This window comes from Haliotis rufescens, unplaced genomic scaffold (genome assembly GCF_023055435.1).
Source record: "Haliotis rufescens isolate VD_foot unplaced genomic scaffold, xgHalRufe1.0.p SCAF_1, whole genome shotgun sequence".
NCBI lineage: Eukaryota > Metazoa > Mollusca > Gastropoda > Lepetellida > Haliotidae > Haliotis > Haliotis rufescens.
This window is the reverse complement of record NW_025963779.1, coordinates 2097250-2121071: the sequence shown is the minus strand read 5'-3', so window position 1 is coordinate 2121071 and position 23822 is coordinate 2097250. Positions and strand designations below refer to the sequence as shown.

The window sequence follows — 23822 nt, the reverse complement described above, 5'->3', positions numbered from 1 at the left end:
TGAATACTTAGGTGAGAAAGAGTGAGTGAATGTTATTTACACCACAAAGAGTACTAGCCTGAGACCCCTCCCTGATAGTCGGTAGTCTTTTCTTGCTGATAACTTTGTGAGAATGTTTCGGAATAAAATACTTATTGCATTGTTTCTTAATTATGAAGATATGAGACAGGATCTGGACCCTGTTTGCAAACCAGTCTTTGTGCTACAATTTATTTAAGTCTCTGTTAAAGTATGGGAGACATGATAGTTTTGGCAGTGGGTTGAGTTTGTGACTGGTAATTGCTGTATTCGTTGTAATGGATCATTTGGTGTTGAATGCACATTGTTCAAAGTCATTAGTTGGACCGGGAAGCTACTAACACTGTATTGTTGGACTTCAGGCGGAGTCCTGTTTGCTGTGAATGGGCCCACCTATGATGGAAAGATGGCCAGAGTCCAAGGGTTCACCATAGCCCTGGCCACAGGGGACTTGCTGCAGACGTGGGACGTCCCTAATGTAAGGCTTCAACTGAATGGGCATGTAGATCCTGCTTCTTGCATTCAGGTTTTGAAATATAAATCAATGAAACAAACTTTACATACATCAATTTACAAGTTCAGTTGCATTAGATGATTACTTGAAACTTATTTTATTTAAGTCAGAGAGTAGACCCATCATTACGTTTCTCCAAAGTGGTCAACGTCAAAGACCTGCATCACTTCAGGCTTTCTTCCCACATCAAGCTGACATGCCATGATATAACAGGAATAATGTTCAAAGCGATGTAAACCAAACTCACTCACTAACCCATTATTACATTATACCACAAAGATGTAATCAGGTGGAAATAATTGCTTCATGTACACAGGGGCTACAGAACCCCCACGATGTCACAGTCGACTCCACAGACCACGCTGTGTATGTGGGAGAACTCGATCCCCACAAAGTGTGGCGCCTCAGCATGAATGCCCCCAAGAAGACAGACACAGTCATTGGTAAGTACATCTACGATGCAGTAGATGATGTAGATGCAGTAAATAGATAACACGCCCAGAAACTTGGTAAGGTAATAACAAAATGAAGGAAGTGATTAGCTCTGACATGCGGTATTGTTTCTGTGCAAAACTAAACCAAGGTGTATTATTTAGATCCACATCCAACATGTCCAACAAAACCTGCACCTTCAGTCTTTTTCCAGAAAGATGGACATGTTTTAACAAGCCTCCACAAACATTAGGAAGAGAATTTATAGATGTCAACTTGTGGAACACAAAATTTCGGAGTATATGCTTACTCCTTCATCAGGTGAATAAATGCTGTGAGGCAGACAACATATATATGTACATGTAGGAACAACAAAAGTAATAAGATAACAAAGGTGGAAACTTAACAATGGAAGCCAGCAGATACTTGGCGCTGATAGGTGATAGGCAATTGACAAATGGAAGCCAACACTTAACTGTAAATTAGCGCTGATAGTTGATAGCTATGGACAACTGGAAGTCAGGACTTTATTTATCACTGATTGGTAATGGGTCATGGACATTGGGCAAACGTGATCCCGGGGGTAATTAACACTGATAATAGAGAAGTTGACATCCATAAATTCTCTTCCTCATGTGTATCACTTCTAAATGCCCTTCAAAGACTCCACAAACATTGATTCCAATAAGTTCTATATTGATCCTGCCCCCAATTATAGTGTGCTCTCGCAAGCCTGGTGCTACTGACTGTTAGCTTCAATATTGTTCTAGAAAATATCTTCATGTCCCATGTTATGACCTGTTTGGTTTGTTTCATGATTTGTTCACACCGAGACCAGTCACGGGAGTTTATTACTGCTACGTTATATTCCACCTTTTATTACAGATGTGCCTGATAAGAAAGGTTTTGCTGGGAAACCCAAGGACACTAGTGACATGACAGGGACGATAATACCCCCAAGTGCAGGCACCAGCAACAGTTCAGGGGAGATAACTCAGGAGAAGAAGAGTGCCGAGGACAAAAAGTCGGACTACATGCCCTCCATTATCATCGGTGTGTTGTTGATTGTTCCGGTGGTGTTGCTGCTGGTCGTCACTGTCATGATCAGGCTACACCATTCAGGTGAGGAAGGTGGGGGAAGCAGCGAATGTAACATAACACGTAGATCGATGACCAGACCAGGATTTGCTAGATGATTGGTTGGTTGGTTTGTTGTTTAACGCTGCACTCAGCAATATTCCAGCTTTATGACCGCGGTCTGTAAATAATCAAGTCTGGACCAGACAATCCAGTGATTGATATCATGAGCATCGATCCATGCAATTGGGATCGATGACATGCATCAGCCAAGTCAGCGAGCCTGACCACCTGATCCTGTTAGTCGCCTCGTAATACCATAGTGTTTTAAGTCAGTAGTAACACTGTAATTATTTTATATATATACCTGTGAAAGACTTAACATTAAGATAGTTTTGTGGAACTGAGAGTCTTTCTCTTGGCATCATATTGCAATGGAAGGAACAGCAGGGTTATATATACCAGTCTGTTTCCAATCACAGTATTCGGTGTGACTTCATTTTGAAAACATGCTAACTTGAAACTTTCAGCTTTTTCATGATATTTTACCGCGTTTTTATCATGCCTCTCTCTGCTTGTCATGAGGCCGGCTTGGAAGCTGAAAGCACCTAAGTCAGAAAAAGGATAGGGCAGTGAATACACACTGGAATGCAGAAACATTAGGCATAATTTGGTCAAAACTGATACTCATGATGAAGCTTCTCCGAGATTTTCTTTTAATATTTTATTGATAAACTTATTAATGTGTTAATGAAGATATTATTGTTTGCAGGTAAAATATCCTGTTTCTCAGGCAAGAAACAAAAGGTGTTTAGTCTTCAGAGTTTCCTTGGTAACTCTCACAAGGGTTTTGATCGACTGAGCACGGAAGAGAGTGACCATGAACTTGACCCTCTTGATGACTCAGACCAGGAAGAGTACACTGCCCCTAGTAAGAAGCAGAGGGCGTGATTATCCTCCTCATGATTGCCTCCCCTTACATTTAAAAACCATGCCTTCAATTATTGAGATGCTTATTTTGGAGATAAACTTAGATTCAATATCAACTTGTCTGCATGAAGATCTCAGATCACCTGCATTGGAGGTCACATCAGGTTGACTTTGTAATCAAACAATCAGAGCCAAGGCCTCGAAACTAGCAGTACAAGTGACGGATGCATTCAGACCAGTATATCTGATGTCTGTATCTCGGAAATGAACTGAAACAACAAAATCTGAATGTAGAAAAATATGGCTGCACAATTATGTAAATGTGGATATTTTATACACTTTGTGTCTGAGCTCGACGGCATCTACTCCTAAAATGGACAACCATCAAAGGAATATTTGTGTTCTATGTGGGCTTTCAGTTGTACAAATCAAAATTTCTAAATCAACGTGGTACGAAATGAAGCCGAATCGTTTCAGAAAGTTGGCTGCGATTGGCTCAAGGGCCCACACATTCTCATTCAGCTTGGGAAGTCAATGTTAGCTGAGGGTTCACCTGACCCGACCTCCAGTGGAGGTGTTACCGGATCTACATGCAGAGTGGTATCACAGGGGGTACAAGACCTCATTGAGATGAGATTATACTGAGCCTTTGACTTCAAGGAGAAGTCCGTATATGCACAGTCCAGCTGGGATATTTTGTTACTTCTAAGCCAGTATGTGGCTTCATCCCAAATTTGCAACCTCCTTTCATGTCAAACCCCAATTACATCGAGGAGGTGCTGAGTTGCTGTGACCGCTTTCACAGTCAGCATCTGTTAAGCCAGACTCATTCTGTTTGCAAAATGACACATGAAACATGTTTGTCCCTGGACATTTGTTCAAAATCTTGTTTGCATTTGTATATCAGTTTTCTCCAAATTGTTCCAGTGAAAACCAAGGACCCCTGTCGTAAGTCTCTGTGAAATGGTGAGATTTGCCATCGCATTCTGAAACGACGAGACTCCCATCATATCCAGGCCTGGGTTTTGTGGAGGCCAACAATTCTGTTCAAATCAACATGTTTTTTGTTTTTGTTTTTGACACACACTTAGGAACAGTCTTGCAAACAGAATCAGTCCGACTTTACACAGATGTGACAATCTTGGTTTCAGTGGTCAGCGTGAAGGCTGAACAAGACATTTTGTTACATCACATGAACTTGTGTGGTGTTGGAACTCCAATGGCCATATTCATTAACATGACAGACTTTGATTGCTACTGTTTTATCATGTCCACTTACGGGACATGAAATTGCATGAATTTTGTATTTATATATGCTTGTGGTTAAGGTTTTCCTTGTCCATGTTCCTTGTGGTCATTCATTGCACCAGGGCTGCTTGGTCAGAAGAAGATATTACCCGGTAAAGAAATCACTATCTCATCCTATCCACCACATTCATAGCTTTACGTTTTTTTTAATTTTTTAAAGTTTAATCCACATTAATTGCCATGATTTTACAGCAGACTCGACAGGGCTTTGATTTTTGTCGACAGATACTAACTTGAAAATTGTTTTGTGATACATGTATTAAAACTGCCCAGTCCTCTATTCGAAATATTTTTCATTCCATTTATGCCATTCAGAAAAACCTTTCTTTAAAAAAAAAAAATTAATTTCATGTTTGTAAAGTTCATCATTAGGTCAATAAACCATGAGATAAGTAACAGAGGCCGAGATGACTTTTTGATGACTGATGCAGATGTTGAAAGCTCAGTCATTGTTTTTATGGGTCACAATTATATGAGACTGCAAGTGGTGTTGCATGCAGTATTGTGTTTAGCTGTCATGTAGTTTGTTCCTTGCTTTTTCCTATTCATGCTCTACATTCCATGTTACATATAATCAGCAACGAAGGGAAACACACATATAGACTTTTTGTACATATCATTATGGATGATTTACTAGTTTAAGAGTTGTTGGGTGTTGCTGTCACATGCGATCAATCACATTCTGATTTCAATGTACTGAATATGATGCAGTGTTGGTACTGATGCGTGGTGAATTCTACGATGTGACGATACACAGATAGCGATATATGATACATGCCATGATACGCATTGCCACAAGATGAGCCATTCTTCTTGAGTTATAGCAATGCTTCCAATGAAGAGTATTATTCTGGCATAGATGGATGGCACTGTATCATGTGGTTTGTTTGATACAGATGTGCAGTGACATTGTAATGAAGGAGAAGTACAGGATGGATGTAAGTGGCTGAATAGTTTCACTTAATGATCCACACATTGTAAGGCCTGGACTGTTTCTCTTTGTATCAAAGTTTTTGGTGTTTCACAATGCTACCCTTTCAAAATGTTGTACATATCAACACTGTAGTGATGTGAAGTATCGTGTCATCCCTGCATCGGTCCACCTCTGATTGGTCAGAAGGTTTTTGTCATTAGTTTCTGAGAGGTAACTTGTACAGATGTCGCCACACTAGGTTAGACGTATCCACCAATATGTGCTGTTGTGTGTAGAGCACAGGATACACTGTGTTTATGTTGAGGAATATCTGGCGTATAACAGCTCCGTAAGACAGATGCAGCTCTGCTGATGTTGGTATTATTTATGAGTGTAAGTGTGTGTGAGGTTTAAACAACACATTTCTTCATGTTTTGAGGTACCAGGACACATTTATTAGAAAAAGCTATCTTGATAGCTGCAGAAGTTTGGATTTACACATACCTTACACTTGGTAAGATTATTCCAGTGGTATAACAGTGATACCTGGTAAACTGATTACCTAGCTTCAGCAGTTGGGCATTTATTAAGGTAATGCTTTGTTTATTGTTCCCTCTAAGCACCTGCTTTTCAACGCGTAATATTACCAAAAAAAAGTATTAACCTTTGACAAAAAGTTTCTCTTGCCAGAACTTCTACTTTCTGGACTATGCCTTTGAATGAAAGCTCACTGAAGAATTAATTTACTAAGTCAGAATTAATCATCTTAATGGCAGCTTCTATCAAATCAGAATCTATAGTATTAATAACAATAGCTTCACTCATTCACTTGACTAAGTTTTTATTGTGACAGACGTGATGAGTTACAATTTTGAGCAGCACTGTGTAGACATCTCACAGCTGTAGGCTGGCTGACCTAGTGTATTATCATACCCCAATAACAGAAGGTGATGCTCACATTGTCATGTTGCAGGCCACAGCGAGATATGGTTAATTATTTTGACATTTTTTTTAATTCCCATCCTTCAATAATTTCACTCACTTCAAGGGTTGCTAGACATTTTGTCATCTGTGGGTGAAGAGTAAACATTATTTTGGGACTGTATTCCTGACATCGTTGCAGCTGAGGTTCTGTGAGGTTTTTAATGCCTTCTACTCCATATGTACTCTGCTTCTTTCAAGCCCAATATTGTGTTGTTGTTTGCTGAACTGTGAGTCGGTCACACAATTTCTGATCAATTGCTCCAAGGAGGACTTCAAGAGGACTATATAGTGTTGAGTGGTGGAGCATTATGCCAGCGCAGCTTGGACACGAGAGACAGTTACACTGGGCCATCATCATTGAGAGTACATTTGTGAGGGACACCTGGTGTTGACAATACATTAGTGAGATACGCCTGGTGTTGACAATACATTAGTGAGGTACGCCTGGTGTTGACAATACATTAGTGAGGTACGCCTGGTGTTGACAACAAATTAGTGATTGACACCTGGTGTTGACAATACATTAGTGAGGGACACCTGGTGTTGACAGTACATTAGTGAGGGACACCTGGTGTTGACAATACATTAGTGAGGGACACCTGGTGTTGACAATGCATTAGTGAGGGACACCTGGTGTTGACAGTACATTAGTGAGGGACACCTGGTGTTGACAATACATTAGTGAGGTACGCCTGGTGTTGACAATACATTAGTGAGGGACACCTGGTGTTGACAGTACATTAGTGATTGACACCAGGTGTTGACAGTACATTAGTGAGGGACACCTGGTGTTGACAATGCATTAGTGAGGGACACCTGGTGTTGACAGTACATTAGTGAGGGACACCTGGTGTTGACAATACATTAGTGAGGTACGCCTGGTGTTGACAATACATTAGTGAGGGACACCTGGTGTTGACAACACATTAGTGAGGTACGCCTGGTGTTGACAATACATTAGTGAGGGACACCTGGTGTTGACAGTACATTAGTGATGGACACCTGGTGTTGACAACATAGCCTTGTCATTATGGTTGTATCGGGGTATCATTTGGATTGTTCCTGTTTGCACATGTTCTGTGTGTGTCCGTGTTATTCACGTCTCTGTTTCATGTTCTGTAGTGCTTGTTGTCTTTGAAAGATCAAAATGAAATGTCAGCTGTTAAATTGGCAAATAAATGTTTCCTTAGCTTATGATGTGAAGTAAGATGAAGAAAACAATTATTTTTTCATGTAATTTGTAAAATATTTTGATGCACAAGGTCTCTGAACAGTAGCAAACACTTTGTTTAAACATTCCATTTTCTGTAAGTAAAGTGATTATTTAATTTCCTTACATTTGAAAAAAAATCCATTGCTTTATGTGTAGAATTTGCTTTACTTAAAGATTATTGTACTTAAAATAATGAGGCTGCTTTTATTTTTTGATGATTGGCAGATCTGTTGGGTTGTATGTTATGAAAGATAGCAATTAAAGATTTCCCATGTAAACACTTCGAGTTTTCTACCACATATGCAAACATACAGATATATTGGTGGTACACACTGCAATCCATGCCCACAACTACCACCACCAGTAACAAGTGAACACTGTAGATTCCAGCCCTTGATCACACTGACTGATGACTTCATTCTTCAGCCCATGTACATGCTGACTGTTCCTCCTCATGTGTTGATGAAGTAATGGCTGTTTGAGAAATCACCTGTTCACCCACCTCAGTGTCTGCCTTGCCCACGGTGATAGTGTGCAGTCTCTCGAGAGCCAGTACCCACACAGTACTTCGTTCATGCCTTGGCAAGCAATGTTAAGTCAGCTTGGCTGCAGACAATAGATGTCAACATATATATGGAGATATATGTGCTGTTGTTATTAATTACTTACAGATACACATCTATATGTGCAGGTGCTGATATGAATTCTTTTTTGAACAGATATAAAAGGAAAGTGTAATTTTCTTTTAGCAGGTTTCAATTGTCGACAATTTATGTTGTAGGTCGATTTTTCTTTGAGGAAAGGGTAGGTTGGTTTGTGCTGTATGGAAGGTTGGTGAAATGCAGTCACTTGTTATGTAGAACGTAGTTGTCTTCCTGGTGTATACTACTCCAAATAAGTAAAGAACCCCTGATTGTTTCATACAACTACAGCTGGTCAGGACAGATTAACTAGTCACATGAAACAATCGGGTGTTCCTTAATTTCTTTTGAGCAGTAAACTTTCTTAGCATTAAGAAGCAAGCAGAGATAGCACAATTACTTCATCTCTTTACAGTGGCGGGACAGAACAGCTGGTTAAAGCTATTTGTAGTTCTTGGTCTGTTTCATGTTTTGGATTAATTAAAACATCCAATTTCCATGAGGCAACTGTGATGGTGAAACTACTCCCAACACCAAGAGTATAATACTATATATAATAGTTTGTTACTTTTCTTGTTCTGTTAGAGAAATCTTTATCTTAAATGTATAGATATTGTATCAGTTTCTTAAAAATATTTTTATGCCAAAAAAGAGCAGTTAATGTTTTAGTGTTAACGATATTTCATTTGTTGATATATATGATATATTGTGTATGCAGCTCCTGTGTACACTGTTAGGGACAGTAGCCTCTACGACCTGTTTGTATCATAAAATATAGAAATCAAAATGTGCTGTTGTTTGTCAACATTAAGAAAAGATATTTTATTGTATGTTTTGTTTGTGTAAATTGTATAAATATATGTCAAAATAAATTAATTTTATGAATATACACTGTGCGTTTCTGATGATTTGATTTTACTTGAGGTTACTTGACCTCATTTCAGGTCATGGTACCTGACTCATTGACATAGATGCTCATTCACTCACATCCACTTATTGACATAGACACTCAATCACACTCACATCCACTTATTGACTAGTACGTTCAATCACACTCACATCCACTCATCGACATAGACACTCATTCCTGCTCACATCAACTTATTGACATAGACACTCATGATCATTCACGCTCACATCCACTCATTGACTGGTACGTTCAATCACACTCACATCCACTCATTGACTGGTACGTTCAATCGCACTCACATCCACTCATTGACTGGTACGTTCAATCACACTCACATCCACTCATTGACTGGTACGTTCAATCACACTCACATCCACTCATTGACTGGTACTTTCAATCACACACACATGCACTCACTGACTAGTACGTTCAATCACACTCACATCCACTCATTGACTGGTACATTCAATCACACACACATGCACTCACTGACTAGTACGTTCAATCACACTCACATCCACTCATTGACTAGTACGTTCAATCACACACACATCCACTCATTGACTAGTACGTTCAATCACACACACATGCACTCACTGACTAGTACGTTCAATCACACTCACATCCACTCATTGACTAGTACGTTCAATCACACACACATGCACTCACTGACTAGTACGTTCAATCACACACACATGCACTCACTGACTAGTACGTTCAATCACACTCACATCCACTCATTGACTAGTACGTTCAATCACACACACATCCACTCATTGACTGGTACGTTCAATCACACACACATCCACTCATTGACTAGTACGTTCAATCACACTCACATCCACTCACTGACTGGTACGTTCAATCACACTCACATCCACTCATTGACTGGTACATTCAATCACACTCACATCCACTCACTGACTGGTACGTTCAATCACACTCACATCCACTCATTGACTGGTACATTCAATCACACTCACATCCACTCACTGACTGGTACGTTCATTCACACTCACATCCACTCATTGACTGGTACATTCAATCACACTCACATCCACTCACTGACTGGTACGTTCAATCACACTCACATCCACTCATTGACTGGTACGTTCAATCACACTCACATCCACTCATTGACTGGTACATTCAATCACACTCACATCCACTCATTGACTGGTACATTCAATCACACTCACATCCACTCATTGACTGGTACGTTCAATCACACTCACATCCACTCACTGACTGGTACGTTCAATCACACTCACATCCACTCATTGACTGGTACGTTCAATCACACTCACATCCACTCACTGACTGGTACGTTCAATCACACTCACATCCACTCATTGACTGGTACGTTCAATCACACTCACATCCACTCATTGACTGGTACATTCAATCACACTCACATCCACTCATTGACTGGTACATTCAATCACACTCACATCCACTCATTGACTGGTACATTCAATCACACTCACATCCACTCATTGACTGGTACGTTCAATCACACTCACATCCACTCATTGACTGGTACATTCAATCACACTCACATCCACTCATTGACTGGTACATTCAATCACACTCACATCCACTCATTGACTGGTACGTTCAATCACACACACATCCACTCATTGACTGGTACATTCAATCACACTCACATCCACTCATTGACTGGTACGTTCAATCACACTCACATCCACTCATCGACATAGACACTCAATCACACTCACATCCACTCATTGACTGGTACGTTCAATCACACTCACATCAACTCATCGACATAGACACTCATTCACACTCACATCCACTCATCGACATAGTCGCTCATTCACACTCACATCCACTTATTGACTGGTACGTTCAATCACACTCACATGCACTCACTGACTAGTACGTTCAATCACACTCACATGCACTCATCGACATTGACACTCAATCACACTCACATCCACTCATTGACTGGTACGTTCAATCACACTCACATCAACTCATCGACATAGACACTCATTCACACTCACATCCACTCATCGACATAGTCGCTCATTCACACTCACATCCACTTATTGACTGGTACGTTCAATCACACTCATATCCACTCATTGACATAGACACTCATTCACGCTGACATCGACTTATTTGCATAGACACTCAATCACACTCACATCCACTCATTGACTAGTATGTTCAATCACACTCGCAGCCACTTATTGACATAGACACTCAATCACACTCACATCCACTCATCGACATAGTCGCTCATTCACACTCACATCCACTTATTGACATAGACACTCAAACACACTCACATCAACTCATTGACTTGTATGTTCAATCACACTCACATGCACTCATCGACATTGACACTCAATCACATTCACACCCACTCATTGACTAGTACGTTCAATCACACTCACATCCGCGCATTGACATAGACACTCAATCACGCTCACATCAACTTATTGACCAGTACGTTCAATCACACTCACATCCACTCATCGACATAGACGCTCATTCACGCTGACATCCACTTATTGACTAGTACGTTTAATCACACTCACATCCGCTCATTGACATAGACACTCAATCACACTCACATCCACTCATTGACTGGTACGTTCAATCACACTCACATCCACTCATCGGCATAGACACTCAATCACGCTCACATCCAATCATTGACTGGTACGTTCAATCACACTCACATCCACTCATCGACATAGACACTCAATCACGCTCACATCCACTCATTGACTGGTACGTTCAATCACACTCACATCAACTCATCGACATAGACACTCAATCACACTCACATCCACTCATTGACTGGTACGTTCAATCACACTCACATCAACTCATCGACATAGACACTCATTCACACTCACATCCACTCATCGACATAGACGCTCATTCACACTCACATCCACTTATTGACTGGTACGTTCAATCACACTCATATCCACTCATTGACATAGACACTCATTCACGCTGACATCGACTTATTTGCATAGACACTCAATCACACTCACATCCACTCATTGACTAGTATGTTCAATCACACTCGCAGCCACTTATTGACATAGACACTCAATCACACTCAGATCCACTCATCGACATAGTCGCTCATTCACACTCACATCCACTCATCGACATAGACGCTCATTCACGCTGACATCCACTTATTGACTAGTACGTTTAATCACACTCACATCCGCTCATTGACATAGACACTCAGTCACACTCACATCCACTCATCGGCATAGACACTCAATCACGCTCACATCCACTCATTGACTAGTACGTTCAATCACACTCACATCCACTCATTGACATAGACTCTCAATCACACTCACATCCACTCATTGACATAGACACTCAATCACACTCACATCCACTCATTGACATAGACTCTCAATCACACTCACATCCACTCATTGACATAGACTCTCAATCACGCTCACATCCACTCATTGACATAGACTCTCAATCACGCTCACATCCACTCATTGACATAGACTCTCAATCACGCTCACATCCACTCATTGACATAGACTCTCAATCACGTTCACATCCACTCATTGACATAGACTCTCAATCACGCTCACATCCACTCATTGACATAGACTCTCAATCACGCTCACATCCACTCATTGACATAGACTCTCAATCACGCTCACATCCACTCATTGACATAGACACTCAATCACACTCATATCCACTAATTGACTAGTACGTTCAATCACACTGATATCCACTCAGCTATAAAAAATCATCTATTTTATATCTGTTGTGAATATAATGTTTAAATTGAACAAAGTTTGGCGTAGTTTTCAAAACTTTTCATTTATTAATATAGAATGTAGCCAAAAGCAACACTAGTTAAACGATGGGGGGAAATGTTGTAAAACTACCTAGGACTGATGCTAGATAGCAAATTGAGATCGGTTCAGTGAGTGAGTGAGTTGGGTTTAACGCCGCTTTTAACAGTATTACAGTTATATCACGGCGTGTCAGCTTAATGTGGGAGGAAAGCCCGAAGTGATGCAGGTCTCCGACGTTTACCACTTCGGTGAAACCCACGAGCACGGGTATGGTGCTGACCAACCGAGAAACATAATCGGGGCGAACCGGGATTCGAACCCATAATCATAGGTTTCTGGCGTGCCCAAGGGACGCAACTCTTCGCAGCTAATTGCTGCGCCTGATATGAGCGGTCCACCTGTGCCCCCGACAGACATGGGGTTACTTAGGACGCCATTGTATGTAGCAACTGGTTGCCAGGTTCGTTTAGCGACCTAATACCAACAGCCGTGAAGCCTGCCTGCGTACATAACTAAGTAGATACATCCTTCGTATTTCCCACACATTCCGTCTCGTCTTGTCGTAGTGGCCTGTGCTAACTAGGCCCCCTCTGTGATGGCGCTGTACAGATGTGTGTTGTTCCTGGCCATTGTGGCACCAGGCATAACGCTTCCCGACACGACCACACCCAGACGACGGCTGCCCATGGATACCAGAATGTTTGAAATCAGGATGAAGGGGGCACACCCATCTTCGGTAAGTTCATAGTTAGATCATTGTTGTTGAACTGACTGCCATCGACAAACGATTATCGATCTTTCAGATATTTTATTTTTTAAGATCAGATTAGATATCATGTTTAGTATTTAACTAAATATGTTTCACTTACACTTTTTCAAGTATATACTCTGTTACTACAATCTGCCAAAACCAATTTAATTTTTCAGTTTATTTCCGTTTACGTTTCTGAAGTTAGTATATGCGGACGAGGAATATCCAAATGGAAACTGCTATATATGTCCCGATTATAGGGGGTGATATTATGCTCCAAGAATGTGAATTAACGAAGAGCCATAGTTTTCCCCGATCTGCGGACATACATCGTCTGAAACCTGACACTTGAGACACCCCCCTGTCCCTGATATCAGCGGCTCTCAGCGACCACCCCCGGGTCATGTTCTGTAATGGAGAAGTCGCCAAGTCTACGCACGACGTATTACCGATGCCATCAGCGTCAGCTGTTTCATCATACATATGTGGTGGCACAGGTGGCACCACTTTGATATACAAGTGCCTGTACCTAGCTTCAAATCCAAACATTGCCTCGATCCTTAGTTTGCCAGCATCATTGTGGGTTAATGTTAGCGATTAGGTTTCCCAACGACTGAGTGAAGTTGGCAAGCCAGTCCTAAAGTAGTACAATGCAGAATCCTCCTGACATAATCCCACAGTGCTGAATCCTCCTGACAGAATCCCACAGTGCTGAATCTTCCCAACAGAATCCCACAGTGCCTAATCCTCCTGACAGAATCCCACAGTGCTGAGTCCTCCTGACAGGGGACCACAGTGCTGAATCCTCCTGACAGAATCCCACAGTGCAGAATCTTCCCGACAGAATCCCACAGTGCTGAATCCTCCTGACAGGGGACTACAGTGCTGAATTCTCCTAACAGGGGACTACAGTGCTGAATCCTCCTGACAGGGGACTACAGTGCTGAATCTTTCTGATAGAGGACCACAGTGCCGAGTCCTCCTGACAGGGGACTACAGTGCTGAATTCTCCTAACAGGGGACTACAGTGCTGAATCCTCCTGACAGAATCCCACAGTGCTGAATCCTCCTGACAGGGGACTACAGTGCTGAATCTTTCTGATAGAGGACCACAGTGCCGAGTCCTCCGGACAGGGGACTACAGTGCTGAATTCTCCTAACAGGGGACTACAGTGCTGAATCCTCCTGACAGGGGACTACAGTGCTGAATCTTTCTGATAGAGGACCACAGTGCCGAGTCCTCCTGACAGGGGACTACAGTGCTGAATTCTCCTAACAGGGGACTACAGTGCTGAATCCTCCTGACAGAATCCCACAGTGCTGAATCCTCCCGACAGAATCCCACAGTGCTGAATCCTCCTGACAGGGTACTACAGTGCTGAATCCCCCTGACAGAATCCCACAGTGCTGAATTCTCCTGACAGAATCCCACAGTGCCGAATCCTCCTGGCAGGGGACCACAGTGCTGAATCCTCCTGACATAATCACACAGTGCTGAATCCTCCTGACAGAATCCCACAATGCTGAAATCTCCTGACATAATCCCACAGTGCTGAATCCTCCTGGCAGAATCCCACAGTGCTGAATCCTCCTGACAGAATCCAACAGTGCTGAATCCTCCTGACAGGGGACTACAGTGCAGAATCATCCCGACAGAATCCCACAGTGCTGAATCCTCCTGACAGAATCCCACAGTGCTGAATCCTCCTGACAGAATCCCACGGTGCTGAATCCTTCCGACAGAATCCCACAGTGCTGAATCCTCCTGACAGAATCTCACAGTGCTGAATCCTCCTGACAGAATCCCACAGTGCTGAATCCTCCTGACAGAATCCCACAGTGCTGAATCCTCCTGACAGGGGACTACAGTGCTAAATCCTCCTGACAGGGGACTACAGTGCTGAATCTTTCTGATAGAGAACTACAGTGCTGCATCCTCCTGACATTGGGCACAGTGCTAAATCCTCCTGACAGGGGACTACAGTGCTGAATCCTCCTGACAGGGGACTACAGTGCTGAATCCTCCTGACAGCTAGGGGACTACAGTGCTGAATCCTCCTGACAGGGGACTACAGTGCTGAATCCTCCTGACAGGGGACTACAGTGCTGAATCCTCCTGACAGGGGACTACAGTGCTAAATCCTCCTGACAGGGGACTACAGTGCTAAATCCTCCTGACAGGGGACTACAGTGCTGAATCCTCCTGAAAGGGGACTACAGTGCTGCATCCTCCTGACATTGGGCACAGTGCTGAATCCTCCCGATAGAATCCAACAGTGCTGAATCCTCCTGACAGAGGACTGCAGTGCTGCATCCTCCCGATAGAATCCAACAGTGCCGAACCCTCGTGACAGAGAACTACATGACCCTCCACCCCCCACCACACCCATACACACACACCCCTCCACCCCTCCTAGCAGTCTGGATGAACTAGCACCGCATGGCACCCACACAGTGAGCAAGGATGATTACATTATCAACCCATGGGGTGTCCCTCCACACCCGCCTACGACGTTTATTATCCAACACTGTGATCTCACCTTCTGTGTGTTGCAGCCCGACGCCCATCTGTGCTCCAGCTACAGCAGCGACCAGTGGCTAGTCGGGGAGGCGGAGTACATAGGTCAGTACATAGGTCAATTGTCCTGGAACTTTACTGCCACCATAAGAGTTCGAATCTTGGTTACCCCGCCTTTACATCACTACAATCTCATGTGTTGATGGATTTTGTGTGTTTCAGTGAAGTTTGAGGTTCTTGCCGGCGACACTGCCGCTCATCACATTGCCTTGTATGGCTGTGACGGTGAGCCAGCGAGGAACACTGATGTGTGGTATGTTGCTATGGTTATGGGGACTGATGCATGTTTCGCAGAAATTATCGGGTGTTTATCGCCTGGGATTAAATCTCAAACCATCTTTATTGTGTTTTATATGTGACAAACAGAACAACACGTGTGTGAAATACGTATGAATTAGAACATCCTTATCTTGAATGACGGTGTAGTTATCAATGTTGTGTCAAGGGCTTTAGCAATACGAGAACAGTATGTTTTAAAAGTGGGTATTTGCTTGTTCTCGATAACCGCGAATTTTTTTCACTCGTGAACCTCTCTGAATATCAAACGAGAAAGGTGAACTACTGAGCCTATGGTTCGACTGCTTCTGTTTCATGTTGAGCATTTTTTTGGATAAAATTATACTACTAGATTATGTTTGTTTCTATACAGACTGAGTTCGTCTTCAGTGTTGTGTAAATTGATGTGATGTCAATATAACCCACCTCTATTGCAGGAAATGTCCTGGTGTCTGTCAGCAAGGCGCGTCAGAGGTGTTCTTGTTTGCCTGGGCACAAGGTGTCCCATCCACACCTCTACCAGACGGTACCTAACTACTTACAGTTTATACAACACATGCCTACATTACTCAGTTCACAATCTCAGTGGATATAGTTAAGTTGTGTCAAAGTTTCAAGTTTATTTTGGCACAATTATTCTTTGCAGAACACGTGCCTGGCCATAATTTAGCACCAGTCACTTCAAACTGGCATAATAAAATATGCTATTGTCCAAATAAGGCAACGAACCTGCATCCACGTATCACTTCAACTGTGTAATCCATCTTGTTACAGTTACATAACCAACTTGTAAATGCTACTTAAATATCTGTGTGTTTTACAGACGTTGGCTTTAGAGTCGGGGGAGGATCCGCCATCAAAACTATTGTGTTACAGACTCACTTCCAGCATGCATTTAATGGTAGGTATTGCACCACCTCTGATGTATAGGGTAGGTATTGTCACACCTCTGATGTATAGGGTAGGTATTGCACCACCTCTGATGTATAGGGTAGGTATTGTCCCCACTCTGATGTATAGGGTAGGTATTGCCACACCTCTGGTGTATAGGGTAGGTATTGCCACACCTCTGATGTATAGGGTAGTTATTGTCACACCTCTGATGTATAGGGTAGGTATTATCACACCTCTGATGTATAGGGTCCACACCTCTGATGTATAGGGTAGGTATTGTCACACCTCTGATGTATAGGGTAGGTATTGTCACACCTCTGATGTATAGGGTAGGTATTACCACACCTCTGATGTATAGGGTAGGTATTACCACACCTCTGATGTATAGGGTAGGTATTGTCACACCTCTGATGTATAGGGTAGGTATTATCACACCTCAGATGTATAGGGTAGGTATTGTCACACCTCTGATGTATAGGGTAGGTATTGCACCACCTCTGATGTATTGAATATGTATTGTCACACCTCTGATGTATAGGGTATGTATTGTCACATCTCTGATGTATAGGGTAGGTATTGTCACACCTCTGATGTATAGGGTAGGTATTATCACACCTCTGATGTATAGGATAGGTATTATCATACCTCTGATGTATAGGATAGGTATTATCACACCTCTGATGTATAGGGTAGGTATTATCACACCTCTGATGTATAGGGTAGGTATTATCACACCTCTGATGTATAGGGTAGGTATTGTCACACCTCTGATGTATAGGGTAGGTATTGTCACACCTCTGAGGTACACTCCTGGGCAAGAACCCCTCTTAGTGTACATCTCCCCATAAACCAGTGTTACTGTCATACCATGTGTTATTTTTCTGACGGTTTTGTATTTAGTTTATTCTGTTTTTCAATGCGGACACACGCACCTTGACAATGTGCTGGAGGACTAGGCTCCTGTCAGTTGACAGTCTTATGTTTGTGTCAAGCACTCCAGGTCACACCTTGGCTGGGAATATTGCCGACGTGACCTAGAACTCGTATGTCCTCTCAAGTCATACAAGACCTACCTTTCTGTGCCAGCTCCCATGCACAGATAGTCCTGTCTTCCTTGCAGAGTCTTCACTGGGAATGGGCAGCACGTCACAGCATATTTCCTCTTCTGTAATGTTAATGTAATTCTGATTTCAGAATCTGCACCGAAAGACTTCTCCGGAATCCGCATTTTTATAACACCAGAACGGTAAGGACAGTGTCATCCTTCTCGGTATGTTGGTGAATAATACTTGCGAAGAGCAGAACATATATCAACTATACATATAATCATTTTTAGTATCTTTATAACACCATGATTCTACGTTTTTACAACCGTGGTATAATACCACGTGGACAGGCGGATCCTGGGATATTGTTTCCAATAATACTTTTTATTAATTGGCATCGAGAACGTTTTTTTAGTTTGGAACCAATGGGTGACTTAATATACTTCAGTCATCTGTAGCGTGCGATAACACTGCCGCTCATCACATTGCCTTGATGGGTGACTTAATATACTTACGTCATCTGTAGCGTACGGTAACACGGCTTGTAGGAATATGTTACAATGACAGCTACGTTTCAGTTACTTTAGACTGGTATATAATAAATATAGCTAGAAATAACATATAGTCCATAACTTCAGAATAGTCGTTTCCTTCACAGACGCCATACAATACAATATTCCCCTGGTTATTATATGTTTTTTTAAGTATAATAATTCTAGACCACCTGAAGAAATCCAAACAAATGGGCAAAACATTTTGTTGGTATCTAGACTTGTACATTAAACGAAATAATTGAATGCAGTATCTTAAGTTGGTGTGGGGCGTATTTACATTCCAATCTGTTGAATTCCAGTGGTATTGAGTGATGTATATGATAAAACCAATACGAAACCACGACTTTCAGTACTTCACACAGACAGTAAGCCAGAGCTTTTTGATTTACGTTTTTTGATGCATGCAGTTACTTCAGTGCGCCTATATGTATCGTTGCAGACAGAAATATGCAGCAGGAATATATTTATTGGAGAGCATACGGTTTGCCATACCGCCGAATACACCCAGTAAGTATGTAGAACACCTGGTGATAGATGTGTAAGTTCTAAAAATATACAGGGAGTTATTTATATGAAAACGCAACGCACTGTCTGTGTGTCAGCGTTTCTCCTTTACATAGTAAAATACAGTCAACTACTGCTGATAAAGCCCTGTCACGGCACTTGATTGTTTAGCGTGAGACGTGGCTATGTTATGGGTGGTCAGGCTCGGTATGGGTGGCCAGGCTCGGTGAGATGTGGCTATGTTATGGGTGGTCAGGCTCGGTGAGATGTGGCTATGTTATGGGTGGTCAGGCTCTGTGAGATGTGGCTATGTTATGAGTGGCCAGGCTCGGTGAGATGTGGCTATGTTATGGGTGGCCAGGCTCTGTGAGATGTGGCTATGTTATTGGTGGCCAGGCTCTGTGAGATGTGGCTATGTTATGAGTGGCCAGGCTCTGTGAGATGTGGCTATGTTATGGGTGGTCAGGCTCGGTGAGATGTGGCTGTGTTATGAGTGGCCAGGCTCGGTGAGATGTGACTATGTTGCGGGTGGTCAGGCTCTGTGAGATGTGGCTATGTTATGGGTGGTCAGGCTCGGTGAGATGTGGCTATGTTATGGGTGGTCAGGCTCGGTGAGATGTGACTATGTTATGGGTGGTCAGGCTCGGTGAGATGTGACTATGTTATGGGTGGTCAGGCTCGGTAAGATGTGGCAATGGTATGGGTGGTCAGGCTCGGTGAGATGTGGCTAGGGTACGGGTGGTCAGGCTCGGTGAGATGTGGCAATGTTATGGGTGGTCAGGCTCTGTGAGATGTGGCTATGTTAGGGGTGGCCAGGCTCGGTGAGATGTGGCTGCTATGTTATGAGTGGCCAGGCTCGGTGAGATGTGGCTTTGTTATGGGTGGTCAGGCTCGGTGAGATGTGGCTATGTTATGGGTGGTCAGGCTCGGTGAGATGTGGCTATGTTAGGGGTGGTCAGGCTCGGTGAGATGTGACTATGTTATGGTTGGTCAGGCTCTGTGAGATGTGGCTATGTTAGGGGTGGCCAGGCTCGGTGAGATGTGGCTGCTATGTTATGAGTGGCCAGGCTCGGTGAGATGTGGCTATGTTATGGGTGGTCAGGCTCGGTGAGATGTGGCTATGTTAGGGGTGGCCAGGCTCGGTGAGATGTGGCTGCTATGTTATGAGTGGCCAGGCTCGGTGAGATGTGGCTTTGTTATGGGTGGTCAGGCTCGGTGAGATGTGGCTATGTTATGGGTGGTCAGGCTCGGTGAGATGTGGCTATGTTAGGGGTGGTCAGGCTCGGTGAGATGTGACTATGTTATGGTTGGTCAGGCTCTGTGAGATGTGGCTATGTTAGGGGTGGCCAGGCTCGGTGAGATGTGGCTGCTATGTTATGAGTGGCCAGGCTCGGTGAGATGTGGCTATGTTATGGGTGGCCAGGCTCTGTGAGATGTGGCTATGTTATGGGTGGTCAGGCTCGGTGAGATGTGACTATGTTATGGGTGGTCAGGCTCTGTGAGATGTGGCTATGTTAGGGGTGGCCAGGCTCGGTGAGATGTGGCTGCTATGTTATGAGTGGCCAGGCTCGGTGAGATGTGGCTATGTTATTGGTGGTCAGGCTCGGTATGGGTGGCCAGGCTCTGTGAGATGTGGCTATGTTATGGGTGGTCAGGCTCGGTGAGATGTGACTATGTTATGGGTGGTCAGGCTCGGTGAGATGTGGCTATGTTATGGGTGGTCAGGCTCGGTGAGATGTGACTATGTTATGGGTGGTCAGGCTCGGTGAGATGTGGCTATGTTATGAGTGGTCAGGCTCGATGAGATGTGGCAATGTTATGGGTGGTCAGGCTCGGTGAGATGTGACTATGTTATGGGTGGCCAGGCTCGATGAGATGTGACTATGTTATGGGTGGCCAGGCTCGGTGAGATGTGGCTATGTTAGGGGTGGTCAGGCTCTGTGAGATGTGGCAATGTTATGGGTGGTCAGGCTCGGTATGGGTGGCCAGGCTCTGTGAGATGTGACTATGTTATGGGTGGTCAGGCTCTGTATGGGTGGTCAAGCTCGGTATGGGTGGCCAGGCTCTGTGAGATATGACTATTTTAGGGGTGGTCAGGCTCGGTGAGATTGTCAATGTCGGTCATCATCGCCCCCAACGACGTAGGACGTTGTTCATAGTGTTAACCTCTTATTGTCTTGTCCAGACCTACTTATTTAGCGGCGGCCATGGTTGAGCTATTTCCATCACTTCATAATGGTACATAACGAAAGTGAGTGAGTGAATGGTATTGTGCGCTGCAGTGAGTAATATAACCACTAATAAAAGGGACGGAACACTTTCCCTATTCAACAGAAATATTTGCCCAAAGCAGAGTCGACTGTACGATTCCGTACATGATAGTGATGATACCAGGTGTACGTATCTTGCCCCCAGGTGACAACCGTCACAAACACATGCAAAGGCAAGCCAATTGTTCACCAGGAGAAACACGGGAACATATGGTACAAGCCAAAATAGGGAATAGCGTCGGACATAACTTTTATCACTGATGCATCATATTTGGAAATGTCCTCCACATGTTTACCAATAAGCTTTAGAAAGCATTTCTGATGCCTTGAATGTTTTAACCTTCATCCAACAACTTCTGAGGCGTATGAAAAAATATCAAGTATATAAATGCAGCTGAACCCAACAGACCGATAGGGATACATGGCATACGTTTGTTTGTTTTTTGTCAAACGCCACACTCGGCTATTCTAGCCATATGACGGCTGCTTGTAAACAATGGAGTCTGGACCTGACAATTCAGTGATCGATATTGTAAACAACGAACCACGATGACACTCCATTAACGAAATCACAGCCTGACCACTGAGCCTTACCACTGAGCCTGACCACTGAGCCTGGCCACTGAGCCTGACCACTGAGCCTGACCACTGAGCCTGGCCACTGAGCCTGACCACTGAGCCTGACCACCGATCCAGTTGGTCACACGACCCCGTACCCCACGGGGTACACCTTGTAACCACCCGATTACACCTAGTCGGCTGTTACGGCCAGCGCGGATGTCCCGTTCTTCGCTCAATGGAATATCATATAAGTACACGTGTACCTCAGTGGTGAAAAGAAAACTCTGGTTCTACATTTCAAAGTGACAGGATACCTCTCCTCCACAGACGCCCACGTCGACGTGAGTTGCACCTACCAGGAACCACAACCGATCTACCCCTTCGCCTACAGAACTCACTCTCACGGTCTAGGTAGGTTGACCGGTTATTTAATACCACGCATTGCTTGTAGTCAGTTGTGTCCTACACAAGTTACTTTGTCTACTTTGACATAATAAGTGGATGTATCAGCGGTTGTAATAGACATGACTGAACTTGTACACTAAATAATAAAGGTGACCCCCCCCCCCCCCCCCCCCCCCGACCAGTTGATCCGTTTTCATTCCAGTTATCATTCTCAACTCCCTGGGGAATACATCTAGTAATATCAACGGCAGTACTAGTGGTTGTAGTTGTACGTTTTACACGATTCTCACTGACACCCGATGTCGTCACTGACAACCGTGCTCTGCTATTCGTGTGGAATCTGACCGCGTATGGCCAGCCAATGACACTGCTGTTAGCTCTGTCAGCACATGTAGTTTCCTAATCAAGTGATTAACCTTCTATACATCTCTTTTCCAGGGAAGGTTATCGCTGGGTACATGTTCAACAACACCTGGCATGCGGTCGGCAGAGGCAACCAACAGTGGCCCCAGGTAGGACATCCCACGGTCATGGAGACACCTTCCTCGTGGATTGTTGGATATGTTCAGTGTTCTTTGGTATTCAGGCAATACTTGTTTACTGATTTGTAATAGTCAGAATTTATGATCTTTTTAATACCTTTCCGTTGTTTTCTTTTAGGCATTTTATCCTGTCAATGGAAGTTATATTGTAAAGTTTGGCGACGAACTGGTAAGACACACTTTATTAATATAATAACACACAGGTTCCGGTAGATATAATTTATTAATACAATGACACACAACTTCATGTAAGCTACTTGTCTCAATATTGTATATTTTTAATTACTGCAACGAGCCAGTTTCCTGTAATCTGTATTGCTTCTATCGCATCAAACAAAGATTCGATTGACAGTCTCTTGTGTTGTTGGTCACCTGCTTGTGTTGTTGGTCACCTGCTTGTGTTGTTGGTCACCTGTTTGTGTTGTTGGTCATCTGCTTGCGTTGTTGGTCATCTGCTTGTGTTGTTGGTCATCTGCTTGGTTGTTGGTCACCTGCTTGTGTTGTTGGTCACCTGCTTGTGTTGTTGGTCACCTGCTTGTGTTGTTGGTCACCTGTTTGTGTTGTTGGTCATCTGCTTGTGTTGTTGGTCATCTGCTTGTGTTGTTGGTCATCTTCTTGTGTTGTTGGTCACCTGCTTGTGTTGTTGGTCACCTGCTTGTGTTGTTGGTCACCTG

At 43.3% G+C, this 23822-nt stretch overlaps 1 protein-coding gene across 1 annotated transcript in view; it reads left to right on the top strand.

The window, feature by feature from the left end:
* Positions 1-23822, top strand: part of LOC124146994 — a 68126-nt gene that overhangs the window by 28305 nt on the left and 15999 nt on the right. Inside the window, exons 20-34 of the mRNA XM_048382967.1 lie at positions 381-496; positions 849-975; positions 1850-2086; positions 2814-2986; positions 5176-5217; positions 13351-13503; positions 16075-16141; positions 16259-16349; positions 16810-16898; positions 17196-17273; positions 18461-18512; positions 19306-19373; positions 22529-22612; positions 23045-23118; positions 23267-23317. Of these exons, the coding sequence (XP_048238924.1) occupies positions 381-496; positions 849-975; positions 1850-2086; positions 2814-2986; positions 5176-5217; positions 13351-13503; positions 16075-16141; positions 16259-16349; positions 16810-16898; positions 17196-17273; positions 18461-18512; positions 19306-19373; positions 22529-22612; positions 23045-23118; positions 23267-23317 (1502 nt within the window). The remainder of the gene's footprint in view (positions 1-380; positions 497-848; positions 976-1849; positions 2087-2813; positions 2987-5175; positions 5218-13350; positions 13504-16074; positions 16142-16258; positions 16350-16809; positions 16899-17195; positions 17274-18460; positions 18513-19305; positions 19374-22528; positions 22613-23044; positions 23119-23266; positions 23318-23822) is intronic.